The sequence below is a fragment of the Euleptes europaea genome, chromosome 16, assembly GCF_029931775.1.
Source record: "Euleptes europaea isolate rEulEur1 chromosome 16, rEulEur1.hap1, whole genome shotgun sequence".
Lineage (NCBI taxonomy): Eukaryota > Metazoa > Chordata > Lepidosauria > Squamata > Sphaerodactylidae > Euleptes > Euleptes europaea.
The window spans coordinates 46,653,881-46,675,252 of NC_079327.1; the positions used below are offsets into that span (position 1 = coordinate 46,653,881).

Genomic DNA, 21,372 nt, shown 5'->3' on the forward strand with positions numbered 1-21,372 from the left:
ATGAAACAATTCCAAAGACTAAACCAGCTTGAAAGAACAGTATATATACAGTACATACACAAATTAATAACTTAGTTGGAATGTTTGCTCAGTTTGTTTCACGGACCCATTGGCAGCATATGGCATAACTATGATGATGTTCTAACCATCCATTTCGAACTGTTTCTTACTCATTTTTCTGTGTTTTAATATTGCATTCCAAATTCTGCAGAGAAGACCACCTCTGTATCGGGAAAAAAAAAACTTTTAGAGTCCAGATTAAAAAAACAGATCTCAAAGCATCTCTAGAACAATTGAATCCCTTTTTTACCTGAGTCTAAGTGATAGCAAATCATCTTTAGTGATGTTGTTAAGAATATCATCAAGTGTGTAATCCTCTTGAACAAACTGCAAAATAAATTAATTTCAGCATTATTCAGATTATGACTGCTGTTGAGGAAATGTGAACCTTCCTTTTAATTTTACCCTCTCAATTGCATCTGAGTCTGCGTTTTGTTGTGTCAGCCACTGGATAAGGTCTTGGTCTACACTGTGCTCAAGTGTGGATGAAGACAGTTGACTTTCTGAAACAATCCAAAATGTGTATTAGCCAGGTTCATTACCTTGATTGTTCGAAAATTTAATAAAAACATTCAGTTCAAATCATACTTCTGCTAATGTGACCTCACATCAAGATAAAATGCCGTCACTTATGTTCTCACACCTACCAGTAGTTTTCAACTGTAGTTGAAGGAAATGCAAATCCTGTGTTTTTTGCTCCAATGTTTGCCGTAAAAGCATCTGATACTCTCTCTCTCTTTGCAGCAGGCTCTCCAGCAGCCTGTTAAATGCAATACAGACTAGGTCTGACATAAGACATTTAACATAATGGGAAATATTAGCAGAGGGGTATATAATTTTGCCCTGACCTGGGTGGCCCAGGCTAGCCCGAACTTGAAAGCTAAGCAGGGTTGGCCGTGGTTCATACTTGGATGGGAGACCATCAAGGAATTCCAGGGTCACTATGCGGAGGAAGGCAATGGCAACCTACCTCTGAACATCTCTTGCCTTGAAAACCCTACGGGGTCACCATAAATTGGCTGTGACTTGATGGCACTTTGCACACAAGTATTGTTTTATTTTTCTAGTTCTTTCTTTTTACAAAATCTAACAAGTTCTACAGCTTTTGTTCTGAAAAATGTATATGTAATGTAAACGTGTCTGGTTATGACGGAAGCTGCAGGCACACTTCATGCTTCCCTTCTGGGTTAACAGTCTGTGAAGGACTGTATTCAGCCCTAAGTAAGCCCTGTGGAGCTGTGTGCACAGGGTGCCCTCAAAGAATAGCTATCTGTGCAGTTAAAGGATGTCCCTGTGTAAAAGAAGAGCAGTTATAGAGGCTGCGTATGGAGCTCTTGGATTCTCCAACCTCTGTCCTATTTAATATTGGATCCCCTCTACTCTTAGCAATTTGTTCCAATGACAGAACAGTTCTCTCTCCTCGACATTTTCCCCATGTCAGCAGCCTACATGAGCAATCGGGAAACTGATCTAAGTTCCATGCACACTTTTGGGAAGTGCACTCTGTGTATGCTAAAGTTTGCCAGGATCTTCTAATGTGGACACCAGGGGGAAATTTTGATGTTCTGGATATCTGGGATCACTGAAAAAGTCCACCCGAGGATTAAATTAAGGTGCTCAAATGGGATCTAATCCTAATATCACATTAGAGAGTCTAATGATTGTATACCAGTGTTGAAGTATAAAACTATTGTCTAAGTTGCATTAGAGAATGCTTCTGAAATGGGGTTTTAAGAAGTGCAAACCCCCCTCAAACTGTTTGGGTAATTGACTCGGATGAGCAGGGAAAGAACTGTAATCATTCAGTCACAATCTCATTTAACATGATTTCATGATCACCTCCAGTTATTCATACAGGTGTCCAGCTATGTGACTGAGAAAGCTAAGCATATTCAGGGGAGCTATTTACCTGTTTGTTTCTTGCTTAAGCTTGCCTAATTGAAAGCTTAACTGCTGCTGACTGTCAGGGCACACCGAAGTAGAGAGTGTGCACATTCCTGAGGTGTTCAGTGGTTCCTGGTGTCGTTTTTGCTCTCCTGGCTGGTAATCTTCATCCACTTCATCTGCATCTTTGTCTACTCCTTCTGTCTCTGATGCTGGTTCAAAATGAGCTCGAAGTTCTACACAAATGAAAGAGTATCATAATAGTCAGGTATCCAAGGCGGCTTTCTGAAATTAAGTGGCCCTACAGGGTCACCATAAATCAGCTTGACGGCAAAAAAAATGTCAGTTCAAGTTTTAAAATGTAAAGTGAAAACTCACTTCAGCAGCACTAGCAGCTGAAATGGAATTTTTAAATACAGCCCCAAGCACACCAGCACAGAAGTATGCACACGTCTTTCAGAATAGGATAAGATAACAGAATAGGATAATAGAATTGGAGATCAAATGTAGTAGTACAGATAATCCAGATGTGCTTTGTGGTTCCCGACAGAACATACGAAAATGTGATAGTCTACTGGAACAAGCAAACTGAATAGTGGTCTTCAGTATAACAAATTTTAAGTACAACTAGTTGTTGGGGCTGAAGTAGTCTAGCTGAGACCACCTCACAGGTGGAGTAACTCCGCGTAGGATTGCACTGTCACATATGCATTTGTGCATGAGTGGGGAGCAGCACACTTTTTACAGACATATACAAACCTTTTAATTTGTCACAACACACTGGGAATTGCTGGTATATGCACTCTTGCTCAGTTTTGCGAGGGGCTTTCTAATGTTGTCATTTACCTATTCATTAACTCTGCATTAACTTACCTGGAATAAGAATAGTGACAGCAGCTTGAACTGCACGTCGTATTATATTATCCATAGCAAACATCCAATGGGGCCTGATCAAATGGTTTCTTAGTACTTTGTTCACCTGCAAAGAAAGGGCCAAATAAAATAGTTCAGCTCTAAGCCCTTCATGGCTTGGGAGCTTCATACTCGAAATACCACCTCTCTGGCTATGAACCTGTGTGGCAATTGTGCTCCTCACAGCAGGGTCTCCTAGCTGACACGGATACAAACTCTCGTGGCCCAGGATTTTTCTGTCGCTGCCCTGCTTCTATAAAGTGGCCTCTCAGAAGGGGTAGGGCCCATGCTTTGGGGGTGTGCCAGTGAGGCTATAAGACAGAACTATTTAAAAGAGCATCTGGCACAGCGTCTGGCTTGTGTTAAATGCCATCAAGTTGCTTCCGACTCATGGCGACCCTATGAATCAAAGTTCTCCAAAATGTCCTATTTTCAGATCTTGCAAATTTAGGGCTGTGGCTTCCTTTATTGAGTCAGTTCATCTCTTAATGGGTCTTCCTCTTTTCCTGCTGCCCTCAACTTTTCCTAGCATGATGGTATTTTCCAGTGACTCATCTTCTCATAATGTGACCAAAATACAATAGCCTCAGTTTAGTCATTTAGTCAGGTAAGCTTCTGGCTTACCTGTTTTAGTTATATGTTTCAATTAATTTCCTGTTTTTAATAATATGTATTAATGATTCTGATAGATTGGTTATTTTTGAATTTTTTTGTATTATTGTCATCTGAACTGGGACCTCACTGTGTTGGGAGAAGAACAGGGTATATAAATATTCTCAACAAAATATATCAGAAGTCCAGAATAAGAAATAGTTGTGCTGGACATGTCATTTTAAATAACAGTATTCATAGTTTTTTTCAGTATTCACAAACATCCTCTTGTGATCCTTATAACACCCCTGGTAAGGTAGTCCTGTATTATCCCCATAATGCGCACGGGGTGGGGGGGAAGACACTGAGTCTGTGAGCTGTGTCTTACTTAAAGGTTATTTAGTGGGTTTATGGCTGAAATTAAACCGGAACTGGAACCTCCCACATCATAGTTATTATCTTACAGTGCATTCCTAAGCAGAGCGGCAACATTCTAAACTTATTGACTTCAATTGACTCAGAAGGCTGCAACTGTGCATAGGATTACACAGTTAGCCACTGTTGTACACCAGCAGTTCTCAAATAGCAGTTCATGTATACTAAGCAGAAAAGGAACTTCACCCCAGAAAACATTATTTTCTAAAATACAAAACCGAAGTTCTAAATACACAATTTACCGTATTTTTCGCTCCATAGCACGCACCTGACCATAAGACGCACCTAGTTTTTAGAGGAGGAAAACAAGAAAAAATCTGAGTCGCTCTCCTCCTCCGTGGAAGCCAGGGTCTCTCACTCTGACTGACGTCAGCTAGAGAACTCCTGACCGCTCTCCTCCTCGGCCTCCGCTCTGTTGTTCCGGCGTGCCCAGCCGGCTCTGTGCGGCCCCGCCCGCCTCCCAGCTGGCCGTCGGGGCGGGGAACGCCTTCTCCCGTCGTTCCGGCGCACCCAGCCAGCTCTGTGCAGCCCCGCCTGCCTCCCAGCTGGCCGTCGGGGCGGGGAATGCCTGCTCACGTTGTTCTGGCGCGCCCAGCCAGCTCTGTGCGGCCCCGCCCGCCTCCCAGCTGGCCGTTGGAGTGGGGAACGCCTGCTCATGTTGTTCTGGTGCGACCCCGCCCGCCTCCCAGCTGGCCATCGGGGTGGGGAACGCCTGCTCCCGCCGTTCCGGCGCGCCCAGCCGGTTGGTCTTCCCCGGCTTCTGCGGGCTGTCCGGCTGCTCGGCTCCTGCCCCGGATGGACCAGGCTAGGGTCCGTCTTGGGACACACATTCACTCCATAAGACGCACAGACATTTCCCCTCACTTTTGAGGAGGAAAAAAGTGTGTCTTATGGAGCGAAAAATACGGTAATTAAAAGAACCATTTCACAAAAAGGAAATCCAGTCTTTTCTGTTTGAAATAAAGCAATCCTTCCAGTCCAGCAACTTATCTAGATCCAAGTTCATGTGCTTCGCCTTACAGTAATTGAAGAATTCAAACCTGGTGAATAGAATTCAGAATGTAAGGAAGAGACTGCTGGATCAGACCAGTGGTCCATCTAGTCCAGCAACCTTTTCCACAATGGTTAACCAGTTGATTTGAAGGGCAAACTGCATAGAGGCTACATCCCAGCACTAATATTCAGAGCTCTGCTGCCTCTGGATATGGAGATTCCCTTCAGTTATGATGACCAGTAACCACTGATGGACTTCTCCATGAATCTTTTAAAGCTTTCTATGCTTGTGGCCATCACTGTCTCTACTGGCAGTGAATTCTAGAGTTTAATTACTAGTTGAGTAAGGAAATATTTCCTTTTATATCTGTTCTGAACCTATTTCCCAACAATTTCATTGGGTGCCCCTGAGTTCTATTATAATTGGGGGGTGGGGGAGAGAGAAAGCTTCCTCTAGCCACTTCCTCAATCCCATGCATAACTTTATAAACCTCTATAATGTCTCTCCTTAGCCATCTTTTTTTCTAGGCTGAGACATCCCAGAGTTTCTAGTCTTTCCTCATAGGAAAGGTGCTCAACCCCTAATCCTCTTGGTTGCCTTCCTTTGTACTTTTTCCAGTTCTGCAGTGTCCTTTTTTGAGATATGGTGACCAGAACTGCATACAATAGTCTAAATGAGGCCACATCATAGCTTTATACAAGGGCATTACAATATTAGTCCTCCCCCCCCCCCCCAATCCCTTTCCTAATAATTCATAGCACTGTATTTGCCTTTTCCACTGGTGCCGTACACTGGGTCAACATTTTAATTGAGCTTTCCACAACAACCCCAAGAACTCTTTCAATCTCAGACAGTTCAGACCCCATCAGAATGCTATTTAAAATCAGGAATGTTTTTTGTTCCGATATGTATTGCACTTACACATTGAACTTAATTTGCAACATGATTTGCAACTCATCCAATTTAGCAAAATTTTCCTGGAGCTCTTCACAGTTGGCCTTTGTTTCACTATTCTGAATAATCACTACTCTGATCACTATCCTGAATAATTTGGTATCATCCGCAACCTTGGCTACATCACTGCTGAGCCCCAATCCCAAACAAATTAAACAGCTCCAGTCCCAATACCGATCCTTGTGGGACCCTACTGCTCACTTCCCTTCACTGTGAGAACTACCCATTTATTCCTGCTTCCTGCTATTTATCCACTAGAAGACCAGCCTCTTATCTTATGATTGCTAAGCTTACTCAGGCTAGGTGGTGCTAACTACCGCTGAACAATCTCAGTTGCTTCATTATTGCTATGATTATCAAGATGTTGCTGCCTTTGCAAAGAGAACTATTGCCACAATAGTTCTGGAATACTGCTTTTATACTAGCTGTGCATAGTGACTGAATCTCCACTTACTTCAGGCTTTCAACACTCATATGTAAAGGGTCCCAACCCCAGCAACTATAATATTCATTTCTAAAGCTCTAACATAGTGAATTAAAAATGTCTGCTGAAATCTGAAACTGTTCCCTTGTGCGCTCTGCCCTGCATCTTCACTTCTCTTCTATGGAAATTGTAACACCTGAGTGTGCCAAAAAGCTGAGCTGCCAACACATAATATTCCACAGTTCGCTTTTGCTCTCCTTCCCTCTCTTTCAGAACAGTAGAAGACAATCATTATCTGTTTGTGTGGCAGTGAAAGTCACAGAGTGTGGCCTGGGCCACAGTCTTTGTGCATGTGGCTTGCCGAAGCACAGCTCTTGCCTCTGCTCCCAGTCCCAGGGTTTCAATCCACTTACTGCATCTTGAAATCCAAACAACACTAGATGAATCTGGTTGATGGAAGTACTGTCAAAATCCAGGTCGATTTTCAGCTTGGATATAGTTGACGCCATAACTCTGTGTTCAGGAGAATGTATGAAATCTCTCAAAATTCCTATTATTTGCTTGATGTGAGCAACTGAAAGATGCAATTCTTCAGAACTCTGGAAAAAAGTCAGAATATGGGAAAAAAACAGAGTTTCACTTACCTGTAACTGTTGTTCATCTGGTGGATCTTCTATGCAGGCACACATTGGGACTGCGCAGGCCAGCCACGGATAAGATTTGTCAGCTTCTAGCAAAATCTAAGAGAGTGCTCCCCCTCCCCTTGGGGCATGCAATCTCCCTGCCCATCAGTCACATGACCCAAGGGGGAGGGAGCACTCTTCCCTCCAGTTCTCCAACCTGCCGCCACGGAACCAACCACCGGTCTAGCGGAGAGGTCCCACAGTGGGGAAGGAGGGAGGGATATGTGCCTGCCTAGAAGATCCACCAGATGAACAAGTTACAGGTAAGTGAAACTCTGTTTTTCATCTGCGTGGCTTCTATGCAGTCCCACATTGGGAGAGTAGCGAGGAAGCTTACCAGGACGGTGGGTGTGGGACAGTCACCGAAATAAACCCTGCAGTACGGCACGTACCACGGCTGCATCTCTTGCTGAGTCCACATCCACAGCATAGTGTCTCATAAACGTGGAGGGCGTGGACCAGGTGGCAGCCTTACAGATGTCCCGGAGATCTATCTTGGAAGAAAAGGCAATGGAAGCCGTATACGCTCTGGTAGAATGTGCCTTAATCATAGGACGGCATTCTTGGTGAGCAAGATCATAGGCCAATTTGATGGTTGACGTGATCCACCTCGAGAGGGTCTGAGGAGAAGCACAACGACCTTTACGGTGTCCCCCAAAGCAAACAAAAAGGTTGTCATCCTTATGGAAATTCTGAGACCTCTTAATGTAAAAAAGGAGGGCTCTTTGGACATCGAGGGAGTGTAACGCTCTATCAGAATCGGAGGAAGGGTGAGGGAAAAACACAGGGAGGACGATGTCCTGGGTAAGGTGGAAGATTGATACGACCTTGGGTAAAAATGAGATCTTTGGCTTCAATACCACCCTATCCGAGTGGAACTTAGTATAAGGAGGGGAATGTGACAGTGCTGATAAATCGCTTACCCTCCTTGCCGAGGTAATTGCAACCAAAAAGGCTGCCTTAAATGATAGTAGAGCCATTTCACAGGTGGCTAACGGCTCAAACGGAGGTCTCATGAGCTGTGAAAGGACTAAGGATAGACTCCACTGAGGCACGGGCGGAGTGACGAGAGGATACAAATTAGTGAGACCTCTCAAAAACTTTTTTGGAAAGGGGATGAGAAAAAACTGAAAAGGAGTCGATATCTGGGTGAAAAGCAGAAATTGCGGCTAAATAAACTTTAATGGATGAATTAGATAAGCCATCATCTTTGAGGGCTAACAGATAATCAAACAGTGGGCAAATAATTGGCAAAACATCTTTGACCTTAGCCCAATTAGAAAAATGTCTCCATTTAGCGTCATAAGATCGCCGTGTGGAGGACATCAAGGAGTGCAATAAGACCTTAGCTACTCTGTCAGACCACTGCCCTGGGGCTGTACCCTCCAGGCAGCGAGTTGCAGGTCTGGGGGGGGAGTGGGAGGGATCCCTCGGAAGGAGGATGTAGTTCCCTTGCGCAAGTGACATGAGCACTGCGAACCACGACCTCCTGGGCCAAAACGGAGTGACAACTTGGCTAGGACTTTGTGAAATAGAGGGAATGGGGGAAAGAGATAGAAGAGAGCCCCGTTCCAAATTGCTTGGAAGGCATCCCCCAGTGAGCCCGGGCTGTCTCCCGCCCTCGAGTAAAACCTGTGACACACACGAGTTGAGGTGTGTGGCAAAAAGGTCTATTTGCAGGTAACCCCACTGACGAAAATTTGGTGGAGACAGTCGTTGCTTAACGTGAGCTCATGTGTTTGATTGGGAAGGCGACTCAGAGCATCTGCTAACGTGTTGCTCTTGCCTGCGATGTGAATCGCCACGAGAGTAGCGATGGCCCATTCCCAAATGTTGCTGGCCTCTTTGGAGAGCGAATGGCCCATTCCCAAATGTTGCTGGCCTCTTTGGAGAGCGAAACTGACCCTGTGCCGCCCTGCTTGTTTATATAATACTGGGCGGTGGAGCTGTCCATAGCGATCTGAATGTGATGTCCGTCCAGATGCCCTGTGAATGAAGACAGAGCGAGACAGATGGCCCGAAGTTCTAATAAATTTATGTGCAACCTGGATTCTAGGTGCGACCATGTACCCTGTGGTGTAAGGTTACCACAATGAGCCCCCCATCCTGAAAGGGAAGCCTCTGTGAACAGGTGCCTCTCAGGGGAAGGACAATGAAAAGGGACGCCTAAGAGGATATTGGCATCATGCGCCCCCCATTGCAGGGAGGAAATAACGTATCTGGAAATAGATAGGCGTTTGTGTTGGGGATCGACATTGAGCCTGAACACCCGGAGGAACCAGTTTTGGAGCAGGCGCATATGGAGCCGTGCAAACTGTACCACAGCCGTGGTGGAGCCGTGGTGGAGGCCATAAGGCCTAACAACTGTTGAATATGATAGGCTGTCTGAAAGCGTTTCTTAGTTAACCTAGCCACCATTTTCTGAATGGCACGACCTCTTTGTACAGGGAGGAAGGCCCTGGCTTGCTCAGCATCCAAGAGTGCTCCAATGAAGGTCTGTACTTGCGCAGGGACAAGTTTGGACTTTGAAAAATTAACTAAAAGACCCAGATTGTTAAGGACTGAAAGGACCAAATCTACTTGTGTGGCCAACTCCAACTGAGACGGACCCACGACTAACCAATCGTCGAGGTAGGGAAATATTACACAACCCTTCAGGGCAAGGTGAGCTACCACAACCGCAAGGTACTTTGTAAAGGTCCTGGGGGCCGTAGACAACTCAAAAGGCAACACATTGTACTGGTAACATTTTCCGCTGCATTCAAACCTCAGGTATTGGCGACACTCTGTGTGAATCGCGATGTGGAAGTAAGCATCGCGGAGATCTAACACCGCGAACCACATATGCCTGTCCAGGAGGGAAAGCACTTCTGGGAGCGAGAGCATACGGAATTTTCTGGTCCTAATAAAGGCATTAAGGTCCTGGAGATCCAGGATAGGGCGCTTCCCCCCTTTTTATCCACAAGAAAAAAGCGGGAGTAAAACCCACGGTTCTGGTTGGAAGATGGAACCCCTTTAGAGAGGAGACTGTCAACCTCTTGTACAAGTAGGTCAGGGGCCGGTGTTGGAGAGCGGCCCAAGGGCCTATGTGGAGGCAACATATCAAACTCTATGAAGTAACCGACATTTATTATTTTCAGAACCCAGACATCAGTGGTAATCGCAAACCAGGCATGGTAGAAAGCAGACCGGTGATCACGAAAACAAACGGAGACGTCTAGTCATGCCTGCTTCGGCTTGTTGAAACAGGCCGGAGACCATCTGGGGCCTTTACGTCCTCTAGGTTCGTTTTGGAATTTCCTTTCGTGTTGAGGACGAGGAAAGGATGGGAGAAATGAGGGTTGTGTAAAAGAACCCTGGAAACGGTATGGGCGGGAAGACTGGGTAGTTTGTCGGCCAAAATAATGGTGCTTAAAGTCGGGCGCCTGAGGGGTAATACCCAGAGACTTTCCATTTGCTTTATTCTTTTTCAAGTGATCTAGGAAAGTATCCGTTTGGTTGCCGAAAAGGGATGTCCCTTCGAACGGAAGGGCCTCGATACGTGACCTAGTATCATAGGGGAGCACAGATTGACGTAGCCAAGCGTGTCTGCGAATGACTATGGCAGAAGCAACGGCTTTACTGGACGAATCCGCCACGTGGCGTGCCGCCGTGAGCTGCTGTCTTGCTAAAGACATGCCCTCCGACTGAATGGCTACCGCCAAAAGACGCTGGTCGTCAGGAAGGACGGAAATTTGAGGGGATACACGATCCCAAAGGGAGTATTGATATCTGGCCATGACCGCAAGGAAATTGGAAATGCGGAGGCCTACCGCACTAGAAGTATAAATTTTCCTAGAGAGGGCATCCAGTTTATGGCCCTCTCTATCCTGCGGAGAGGAATGTGCTCCTGACCTCTATTTACCAGACAACGCCTCCACTATAACAGAATTAGGAGGGGGATGCTGGTAGAGGAACTCCCCATCTTCCCTGCGAATCTTATATAGATTCTCAGCTCTTTTGGTGGATGAGGGGACTGAGGCAGGTTTAGCCCAGTTGATACGGACCACTTCGAGAATGCTTTTTATCATAGGAAGGGCCACAGGGCGTACATCAGGGCTATGCAGGATATCCATAATATCATCTACAGGACCAGAATCCTCCGGTTTAAAATCAATTTGTCACGCCCCGGGCTCGGAAGCGCGGAGCCGAGGGGGGGGGCTTGAATGTCTACTCGAGGTTGTGGTGTTTCCTCGGCCTCAGACCACTCAGCCGGGGAATCTGAGTTTGCCTCCCCATTTGAGTCTGCCAGGATTTTGGGCTACAGCTCTCTAGCCCGTCCTAGCCAGCCATCCTCCTCGGCCTCCACGCCACAACCCCGTTTTAAGCCCGTCCTCCCCTCTTAGCCCCGCCCTCCCGAGACCATATAGGCTGGGCTTTTTCTCTCCTTCCGGGATCCGCCTGTTGGAGGAGTCCTCCTGGTAACTCCCGTCGGCCCCTCCGAGCGGTCTTCGGCCTGCAGGGGAAAGAGGGGGGCCGTTTGAAGAGCCAGCCTGTCGAGCCGGCTCTTGGGTCTTAAGGCCCCCGAAGTTTTCCTGTCCGGCCTCTCCTCCCGGCTTCTTCCTCCCCCTCCCTCGCTCTCCGCTCCCCCTCTCTGGCCTGCCCCCGTTCTGCCGGGCCCTTGAAGTCTCCCGTCCCTCTTGGGCCCCAGGTAAGCTGGTCCGGGGTTGTGGAGGGCGCCAGGATGGGACCGAGTCCGCACCGTCCCACGGTTCCCCCGGCCTCCCGGCGAGGGGTGGGGTAGGGGCCAAGCCTGCGCCGGCCCGCGGCTCCCCCGGCCTCCCGGCGAGCGGCGGGGTGGGGGCCGAGCCTGCGCCGGCCCGCGGCTCCCCCGGCCTCCCGGCGAGCGGCGGGGTGGGGGCCGAGCCTGCGCCGGCCCGCGGCTCCCCCGGCCTCCCGGCGAGCGGCGGGGTGGGGGCCGAGTCCGCGCCGCCCGGGGACGGGCTGGGCGCAGGACACAATTTTTAGAGCCTTCGCCATGCGGATTAATTGTTCCGCGAATAGCGAACATCTCCCGTAGGAGAAACTGGTTTAGAGTCCCCAACAGTGTCCTCGGGTGAGGGAACTGAAGCGCAGGATTCCTCATCCTCATCCGACCCAGGAGAGAAGGAGGCATCATATTTGGAATGATCAGTGTCCCTTGATATAGAAGGAGACCTGGATAGAGGAGGCTTGCGAAGTGGCGCTTGCCTTGGACGGACAGAATCTTTATAATGATCATCAGGATGGCGAGACGGTGTGTGTCGACGCCGACGAGAGCCCCCAGAAGGCGAACGTGAACGGGGGCGACGGCGACGGTCAACCGAAGAGCCCGAATGTAGGATATTGGCGTCGAGAAACATCTCGGCGTCAACGGGAAGGAGACCGGCTCCTAGAGGAGTAACGGCGCCTCTGAATGACTGGACTGTTTGGATGATGAACGGCGTTTCTGAGTGGCTGGAGTATGTGAGCGGAGTGAACGGCTATGTCCGGTAGATGACTGTCTAGATGTAGATTGGTGAGATTGAGAGTGGCGAAAGGTGGATCGGCGCCGACGATGAACGGATCGGCTCCGACAACTGGATCGGCTCCGACGAGACGAATGGCTCCGACGATGGGATCGGCTCCGACGGGAAGAACGGTTGCGACGAGCGGATCGGCTCCGACGAGAGGATGACCGACATCTACGATGGGCGGATCAACGTCGAGAAGAGGATCGGCTCCGACGGGTAGGGCGGCGACTGTGCGAAGCAGACTGACACCGACTGGATCTGGACGAAGCCGGGCTTCGAGAACGGCGTCGAAAAGACGATCAACGCCGAGGCCGTTAGCCAGGTTCGAGATGGGATGAACCTTTCAGTGACTCCACTTGGACATTGTTGGCCGACTGCCAGGAGTCTTGGTGGGTGCTCACATGAGGGGGTGGCTGAACGGCACCCTCCTGAAGCTCTGCAGTTCTGCCTGAGGCCCTTTATCATCAGGCAGTGGGGACTTTGGAAGCACCGGAGGCACATCTTTGTAGAGATGAAGGAGGTGCTCTTTGAACTCAGCTGAGTCTTCCTGGGCCCTGCTTGGACACGGAACCGAGGGGGTAGCCAGGGAATGAGGAGGCGAATCCTCGATAGCAATGGGCTGCTGCGCAGCTGCTTCGGAGGCGAGCGCCGCCAAAGGATGAGATGACTTGGCCTGGGATCGGCGTCGAAGAGACTTCGGCGAACGCGAAGGTGATTGGCGCAGAGGCGATCTGGAGCGGGACGCATGGCGCGAAGAGCCGCAGCCATCTTGCAAACCCGGAGCAGGAAACTTTGCCGGTCGAATAATGACCAACGAGGGCTTTTTAGACAGGCCACCTCGCTTGGATTTTTTTGTTGAGGGTCCCGCTTCGGACTGTGTCTTACCGGACGAAGGGCCAGGCTCAGCAGATTGACCTTGTGCACGAAGAGACCCCTTGTAAAGATGAGAAAGCAGGCGAGTCGACCGAACCCTCAGGGCCTTGTTGGTAAGTTTGGAGCAACTTTTACAAGTTGCAGGAATGTGGCCTTCTCCCAAACAAAGGAGGCATTCAAGGTGAGGATCAGTCTTCGCCATCTTGGTACCACAAGAGGTACATTTCTTGAAAAGTGGAGCTTTCTTGGACTCCATGGCTACAGAGGAAGCTAACACGTTCTCTCTCTGTGGCGGCAGAAAGAGAACTGGAGGGAAGAGTGCTCCCTCCCCCTTGGGTCATGTAACTGATGGGCGGGGAGATTGCATGCCCCAAGGGGAGGGGGAGCACTCTCTTAGATTTTGCTAGAAGCTGACAAATCTTATCCGTGGCTGGCCTGCGCAGTCCCAATGTGGGACTGCATAGAAGCCACGCAGATGAACAAGAATATCAACCATTCAAATTTGAGTATGTTTGCTTAGCAGGCGACCAGAAATTCTTCGTTACAGCTTCTTTCACAGCAATAAGTTAAAAAACGTAATGGGAAAGATAGGTTATATTAATCAAATGTAACAGCAGTGCAGCCCTGGGATGCCAGCTCAGCCTCCAGCCAGTGTCCCAATGGCATAAATGTTCATGCTGTCATCCGGGGGGGAGTTCCCAGGGCATTCCGGGGGGTGGAGCTGCTGATAGACAGCTTCCTAACCTCTTCCAGCCTGGGAACCCCCCCTACCTCAGCAGTGCTGTGCCAGGTTTTTGCTGGCAGAGCATCGCTTTTCTCTATGGGGCTTTCTCCCCCCTCCCCTCCCCATTTTTTATTTTTTACTATTTAAAAGCCCTTTTTCCTGCTTGCAGCAGCCACCAAACCTCTTGGGAGGTGCTGCGGTGGAGCCTCGATCATGCCATGCCCGTGCGCTGCTAGGCTCAGGAATGGGCGTATGGTTTTGCAATGAGAAAACCTGGAGCATGTTTTAAATAATTAAGGCACTATGTGAGATGCCTCCAGCACTCGGCAACACCCCAGCTTCTCTACTAATATAAGTGCCGTAACATCACCAGAAGAAAGGGACTAACTGTATCAGGGAATCAAGCGCTATGTTGAATAGGCTCATATTACTGTGGCATTTTAAGAGCTATGTATCCTGACACAAATTCTTGTATGCTGACAGGCATACAGGGGAATCCCATGGCCTAGAACGCAAGCCCTGGCAGGAGGAATGCCCAAAGGCAATTCTGCAGATTTAAGGAGGAGGATACTTGTCATTTTGGAGGCTGATTTAGAATCCCTTTCTTTCTTCCTACCTCTCCCTCTGAGAAAAAGTATCAGAAATGATTGAAATGTGGCTCCAATTTTAATCCATGGAAATGAACATGCCAGGTATCAAAAGTATGGGAACCACTCCTTCAGACTTTCAACTTCCTTGCTTAGTCATTTTCTACAAATTATTTAGCAGTTCATGCAAAATACACAGATGGTTTGGCAATTTTCAAAGCAGGTACTTATTTGATACGACCTGTCTATTTCCAGAGTGAAGATATTAGACAGCGGCATCACTTCCATGGAGGAAACTCCCTTATCTCACCTGAACTATTATTAAGGGGCACCAACCTTAACAATGTTGAATACTAAGCAGAGTTACCAATTAACCAAGATGTAAATGGGTTTCAGATCCTGATTGAATGAGGACCTTGTTTAGCTGCTACGACTTATATCTTACACCCATAATTTGAACGGGATAGGGGAATTTGCTCCCAAGAGGCAAGAACACCTGCATGATCAACCTCACGGGAACAAGCAGAGTAACAACTACATTGGATACAAGTCTCATTCTTACATCTATTCATATTAACTGGAATTAGGCTACTGTGGCATGTCAAGTACTAGTCAGCCTATGATGAACTCTCATAAACTGGATGCAGTAATTGTGTCACTTCTAGCCTCCGTACTACTGATGTAATTTGTCTTTGTGCTGCAGGCTTCAGTTGCAAATGTGCCAGTTCACAGTAAGGACAGTAGAGGGCAGCTTTTCATCAGGGATGCGTAAGTGATCTGACGGCAAAGGTAGGGACGTGAACAAATTAAAAAAACAAAACTTGGAGGGCTTTTAAAGACAAAAATGTGTAAATATTGGGCAACGCTGGGGGAAAGGTCTTATGAAATATTTTCTCTCTTGGAATGAGTGAAATGCTTTTTAAAACAAGTAGTGTGTGGCTTTTATGTGAGATAATCAACAGCTTTAGATAACAATCATGCTTGTTTCTACTGTAGACCTGTAAGACCTACATTTTCAAGCACGTATTTATTGTTTACATGTGACTAAAGAAAGTTTCGCTCACTATCCAGTTATGCGGCTAGCTAGCCCTACTATGACCGGATGAGACCGGGGCTTAAATCCAGAGCAGTGTTTCCAAGGGTGGGAGGAGTGTGACATTTTCGCCTTTCTTTTTCTAAAAGAAGAAAGCCCCCTCAAAGTGTTATTACCTGTGCCACACACTCTTGTAAGTTGGAAGCAACTTGATTCTGTTCCTCCTTCAAGATTTTATACAGAATTGCACGTCGTTCACTGTCTTTCCGTAATAAGAAAAGACCAGAATCCTTTTCTTCAAGGGAAGGGGAAGCACTTCTGTCATCTGAGACTGAGCTCTCATCAGGAACACTAGGACCAGAAAATGACAGGATTGTTCACTACAAAGAATCAGGTTGGGGATAACACATATATGAATGCTAACCTCAACTAAAGTGATTTTTGAATTTCTGCAAATGATGGACTAAACTATATATAGGGGTCTGCCCGCAGGCCATGGTCTAACACCCCTACTCTGCCCCCATGAGACATCTGTGAGTTGAGCCAGTTGTGTCCTGGCTGTCAGAGGTGATGTGTCCAGATGTCTCACAGCAGGATGGCTTATTCCATGAGATATCCCACTGTAGGGGGCCAAGACACTGAATGTGCTATGGAGATCATAATGCCTTAGGCTCAGCAGATTTCAAGAGATCAGTGCCTCTCTGCTGTGGTGGTGTTGTGGGCTCCATAGCAACCACAGGGTTCCACAGCATTCTGGTCCTCTCATTTTTCTCCCTGTAGCTGTTCCTGAAATGTTGAAGGACAAACCATAGTGCTCCTGGAAGGGTGAGAAGAGTACTTGCTATTGCCTTGCTCACAAAAGTCAGGTGGAGGAGCTCTAGGGATCTGTAACAAGCATGTAGGGAAAGAGAGCTCCTTCCTAATCCAGCCCAAGCAGAATTCTCATGCCTTTTTAAAGTGCTGGGCCCACCTGAAATCTCAAGCCTTGGAAAGGGAGAGAGAGTGAGACCAAACAGGTTTTTCTGTGCTGTTGCTTAGAGCCTCTTCTCTCATCCCCATAATTCCATGATACTCTTTGAAATGTTATCTAAGTACAAAGCTTGCATAGCTCAGTTCTGCCACAGGCTGCTCCTTCACAGGAACGTGTGACACGTGTTGGCCCATCAAGTGATGACCTGCTATAGAATAGGGCAGAGCCAGGTCAATCAATCGACCTTTATTGGCATATACTCAGAAACATAGCATAAACAGCGCACAAAAATTCTCTGTCCATACATTTTCAATTTAAACAGAATATAAACTTTGGTCCTAGTCTTGACAACTTCCATCAGGAAATCCGCCACCTGTAATGTGACTTCAGGAATAGAATCATTCATTAAAAACCGGCATACGGAGGATTCTTTTTTAATTATTATTATTATTAAATTTTTATAGGACACAAAAAGAAAAGGGAAAAACGAAAAAGAACAAAACAGTGTCAGCAAATCATGGCCCGTGCCTCGGACAACCCACGTCCCCTACTATATCCCCAATGATACTCTGACCCTTATTATACTAATGGTATTTGCAATACTTATATTAATCTCTTGTGCAGCTTATAACCCCCTGTCAAGGTAGTCTTAATATAATCTCACTACTGTTACTTCGGTCTAATATTTCAAACATATTTTATACTCATACTTCATCGTACATATCTACCATCATGCGGAGGATTCTTGGCTAGATTTCATTTTATCAATCAAGGGTAGAATTGTTTTCTTACGAGGGCTGTTATGCGGAAGACAATTTATGATTATATGCTGTAGCGTATCATGTTGACAAGCCACATACACATAGTGTATATCTAAAAGGGGATATTTTTAAACCTACCATTTAGTACCTCCAAAGGGCCATTCACTACTAAGTAAATAAACCCATAGTTATCTTCCATGTGAGTATGTTAGGAGAAACATATGAAGGACATTGGGTATTGCTAATTTCTGATATTGTTATTATTTTAAGGCATTGTAATAATAATAATAATAATAATAATAATAATAATAATAATAATATTTATTGGTACAGTAAATCAGACCAGTAAAGTTTTAAGGCATTGTTTTTAGTTGTAAACCACCTCAAGAGGGGACCCTGGAGAGGCAGAGCCAGGTCATGTGATGGGTGGGGACTGATACTGCCTCTTATCTCAGAGCAAGGACCATTCTAGCCCATGTCTGAGTTGTGAACTACTGGATTAGAGTTTGTGCTGGTGTAAGCCAATGGTCATCACCAACGCTCCTTTTTAAACCAGCCAAGGAAGCAGACCTCTATGTAACCTAACCCCAAAGCTCAACAATTACTGCAATAACAGAATGCTCTTAATGTGGAACTCACTAATCTAGAGTGAACATGTTTCCTATTCTGTCTTGAAAAAGATCCTGATTTTCTCCAGAAGGCATTACAGTGAAAATCTTCTTGCAGAAACCTAAATAAAGTCTATTTAAAGTTGATGTTTGACATCGACCAATATGATTTCTATGAGGATTTCAGTATGCTAACTTTGAGAACAGGAAACCAACTGGATTTTGTGTGAACTCAAGATTGATTTTTACATCACACAGGTTTCACCTTAGTAAGTGGGAAATGGGATGATTTGCCTGAATCTCTGACACAGAGCGCTTTGTTTTTTCAAAGAACATGTCGTGCTGCACATCAGACTCTGGTGAGATTGAGCCGTGCTCGCTACTGCTGCTGCCAGCATGTTCCCCTTGGATTGGCAGAGGAAGCGAAGTGCTGCGATTATAATCTACAGCAAAAGAGCAGAAACAGGAATAAACAAGTAACTTCACCCATCTTTTAAGCAAATCAAGCAACTGAGCTATAATAAAATGTAATAAAAATTATGAAAAAAATGAAATTGCATAAATTGCCTGTGTAAATAAGAAATAAAATATGCGGCTTGATGTGAAACCAAAACCTGTGCTGGAAGAGACTGATGATTAGGACCCTCCGGGTCACATTACTCATGGTTCAAGGGACTGCCAGCTGCTGAGACCACTACATCAACTACAGCAAGCCCCCAGCTGCTATAACTTCACTTTTGCAACGGTGAACACTGTAATTGTGTGACTGTTCTCTCTCTTGGTGAAACAAAATCAGCACTTGCAGGGAAGTTCCCAACTATCAAATATTTTTGGTTTTCTCCTGCTACACAACCCAGTGAGAAACGTGAAGACATGCCTAAATCACTGTAATGTTTCTCAAAAAAACTTTTTTCCCCAGTCAAAAAGTTACTCCGGAAAATCTTAGTCTAGTTTTTGTTCTTCCTTTATGGAATAAATAACAACAGTGTTCTTTCAGCTGGATAAAAATAATCTGTCCAGTTAGTTGGTTCTTGTAGGTTATCCGGGCTGTGTAACCGTGGTCTTGGAATTTTCTTTCCTGACGTTTCGCCAGCAACTGTGGCAGGCATCTTCAGAGTAGTAACACTGAAGGACAGTGTCCTTCAGTGTTACTACTCTGAAGATGCCTGCCACAGTTGCTGGCGAAACGTCAGGAAAGAAAATTCCAAGACCACGGTTACACAGCCCGGATAACCTACAAGAACCAATGAACTCTGACCGTGAAAGCCTTCGACAATGTCCAGTTAGTTATTTTCAATTTGTTACATTGAGGTTCTTTTCATTGTTTTGTCTCTTTACATGCCCAGAATCCTGAAGAATAATTACTCAAATGTCTTTATGTAATCCCTGGTTGTGCTGTAGACACCACGGACAACAATTTCTTACCTGAAGGCTTGAATGCAATTCTGTTTTTCTTGCCCTTGTTCATCTGTTTCAAGAAGCCATCTTTAAGTAAGTCAGATGCTGTGATGCGCTTGTTTGGATTAGGTTCAAAGCAGAGCAAAATAAAGGCTCTTGCTTCAGCAGACAGCGATTCAGGGATTTCAGGGTGAATCTTGAACATTCCGACCTGCAAGTAACAGAAGGATGGTTCATGTCATTTATACAGGGAAAGTTAAATTAACATCATATTACTTCTGTGTATGCAATTCAATAATCCTTTAATCGTCAACTCACTTGACCAAAGGTCTCAAGTCAGGCCATACTAAATTATTCCTATATTATTGTTGTTATGTTATATTGCATTATATTATTTTAATCTATTTTATTCCTAGATTTAATATTAGCCCTTTTTGTTTATTATTCCTAAGTTTTATTCTTAGCCCCAACATTAAACCACATCTTTCTGTCACGGCTCATGTCGTTAAGGGGTCTACACTCTTAGAATGTATCACCTACTCAGAAGTGAAGTTATCTTATTCAGCGAGACCTCACAGACAGGAGTCAATGATAATTCCTACTACTGTAGGCTTTCTATTGAAGTGTGCCAGAAAATTTATAAACAATGGACTTCCTTTAAATAACATTTATTTCACATAAAATATATATATGCATGCGAATATTTACACACTCTCAAAACATGTCATAAAATACATTATGATATATGCAAGCAGTTTCAAACAATCTTTATAAGCAATTTCTATGTTTCATAATATCTCTCTCTATGAGAGTTTAAACCTTTCAACTTGTATCTCTATTTCATTTAGTATACCACAGTTACAGAATCTTGTAAAAACATGGTTCGTGTATAATCATTACAGAATCCCTATCAAAACATGATTAATATAATGGGAGGGAAGATATGATTAGTAAAAACATCTTAAAATCATTCCAGGTATCATAGCAATATTTCAGGACAAAAGACATGCTTTTATCTTGCCATGTCATCTGTAAATCATCTTAACTTCATGGGAACTGAATTTATGTTCAGGATATTTATATGTTTCAATATGTGTTATCTTTACCCAATGTTGTGTGTAGAGGATACAATTGCATAAGCTTGTATTTAATCTATTCTATTTTATGGACTTCTGATCATTGTTGAGATCAGGAATGCTACATACATGCTGAAAGTATGTGTGTATTTTCACAGTCAGCAATGCAAAGCTTATGTGTTACGTATAATTCATTATGCGTAAGCTTAAGACTGTATTAATGTTCTATGGAAGACTCAGTTATTCTCTGGCTTTGCCAATTTCAGATAATATGTTTACTTGGTTAAGAGTCTCCATAAATAGGCCTAATTGGTTCTGTATATGTTATATGTAAGCACTGCATTATATGTGCCTTGTGCATTACCACAGAAAACAGAGATCTTCCTTTCTTTTCAGGAATATCTCTGGCCTCTTACCCTGGGAAAGTTCTGAAGCCCTTCTATTATTTAGAAAAGACTTCTGAACAGATCCAGGGAATTATCTATATAGGATCTATATAGGATATACAATCCTCATGCCTGCCAGCATTTGGAAAGCCAGGACAGGATCAGACAGATCTTCTTTGAGGTTCCATTAATCCTTGCTAGGATCAATTGAGGCTCAATATACCAAATATGGTGAAGATCCAATACACTTAGACTCCCATCTCCAAGGTAGAGTGCTAGGAGTTCTAAGGTCTCCATCTTTGTCATGGAGCAGCCTGCCAGCATTTCACTTCAGATTCTAGCCTTTATGAGAACTAGAATTGCTGAACTGAATTCCCTTTCAAAAAGGGATTTCTAGCTTTAGGCAAGAAGACTGTAAATCTGTTCCATAGTATGCAAGAGATGGTAAGAGAGTGAGGCCTGACAACCAGAGTTGTCTTCCTTCAATT

General features: G+C 45.4%; 1 protein-coding gene across 1 annotated transcript in view; it reads right to left on the reverse strand.

The window, feature by feature from the left end:
* Nucleotides 1-25: 25 nt before the first annotated feature.
* MAP3K15 (mitogen-activated protein kinase kinase kinase 15) overlaps nucleotides 26-21,372 on the reverse strand; it is a 101,009-nt gene continuing 79,662 nt past the window's right edge. Inside the window, exons 21-30 of the mRNA XM_056861742.1 lie at nucleotides 19,450-19,633; nucleotides 18,290-18,467; nucleotides 15,862-16,036; nucleotides 6,668-6,853; nucleotides 2,818-2,923; nucleotides 1,970-2,180; nucleotides 708-820; nucleotides 466-563; nucleotides 311-387; nucleotides 26-223 (exon numbers count right to left, since the gene is read on the reverse strand). Of these exons, the coding sequence (XP_056717720.1) occupies nucleotides 142-223; nucleotides 311-387; nucleotides 466-563; nucleotides 708-820; nucleotides 1,970-2,180; nucleotides 2,818-2,923; nucleotides 6,668-6,853; nucleotides 15,862-16,036; nucleotides 18,290-18,467; nucleotides 19,450-19,633 (1,410 nt within the window). The 3' untranslated portion in view covers nucleotides 26-141. The remainder of the gene's footprint in view (nucleotides 224-310; nucleotides 388-465; nucleotides 564-707; nucleotides 821-1,969; nucleotides 2,181-2,817; nucleotides 2,924-6,667; nucleotides 6,854-15,861; nucleotides 16,037-18,289; nucleotides 18,468-19,449; nucleotides 19,634-21,372) is intronic.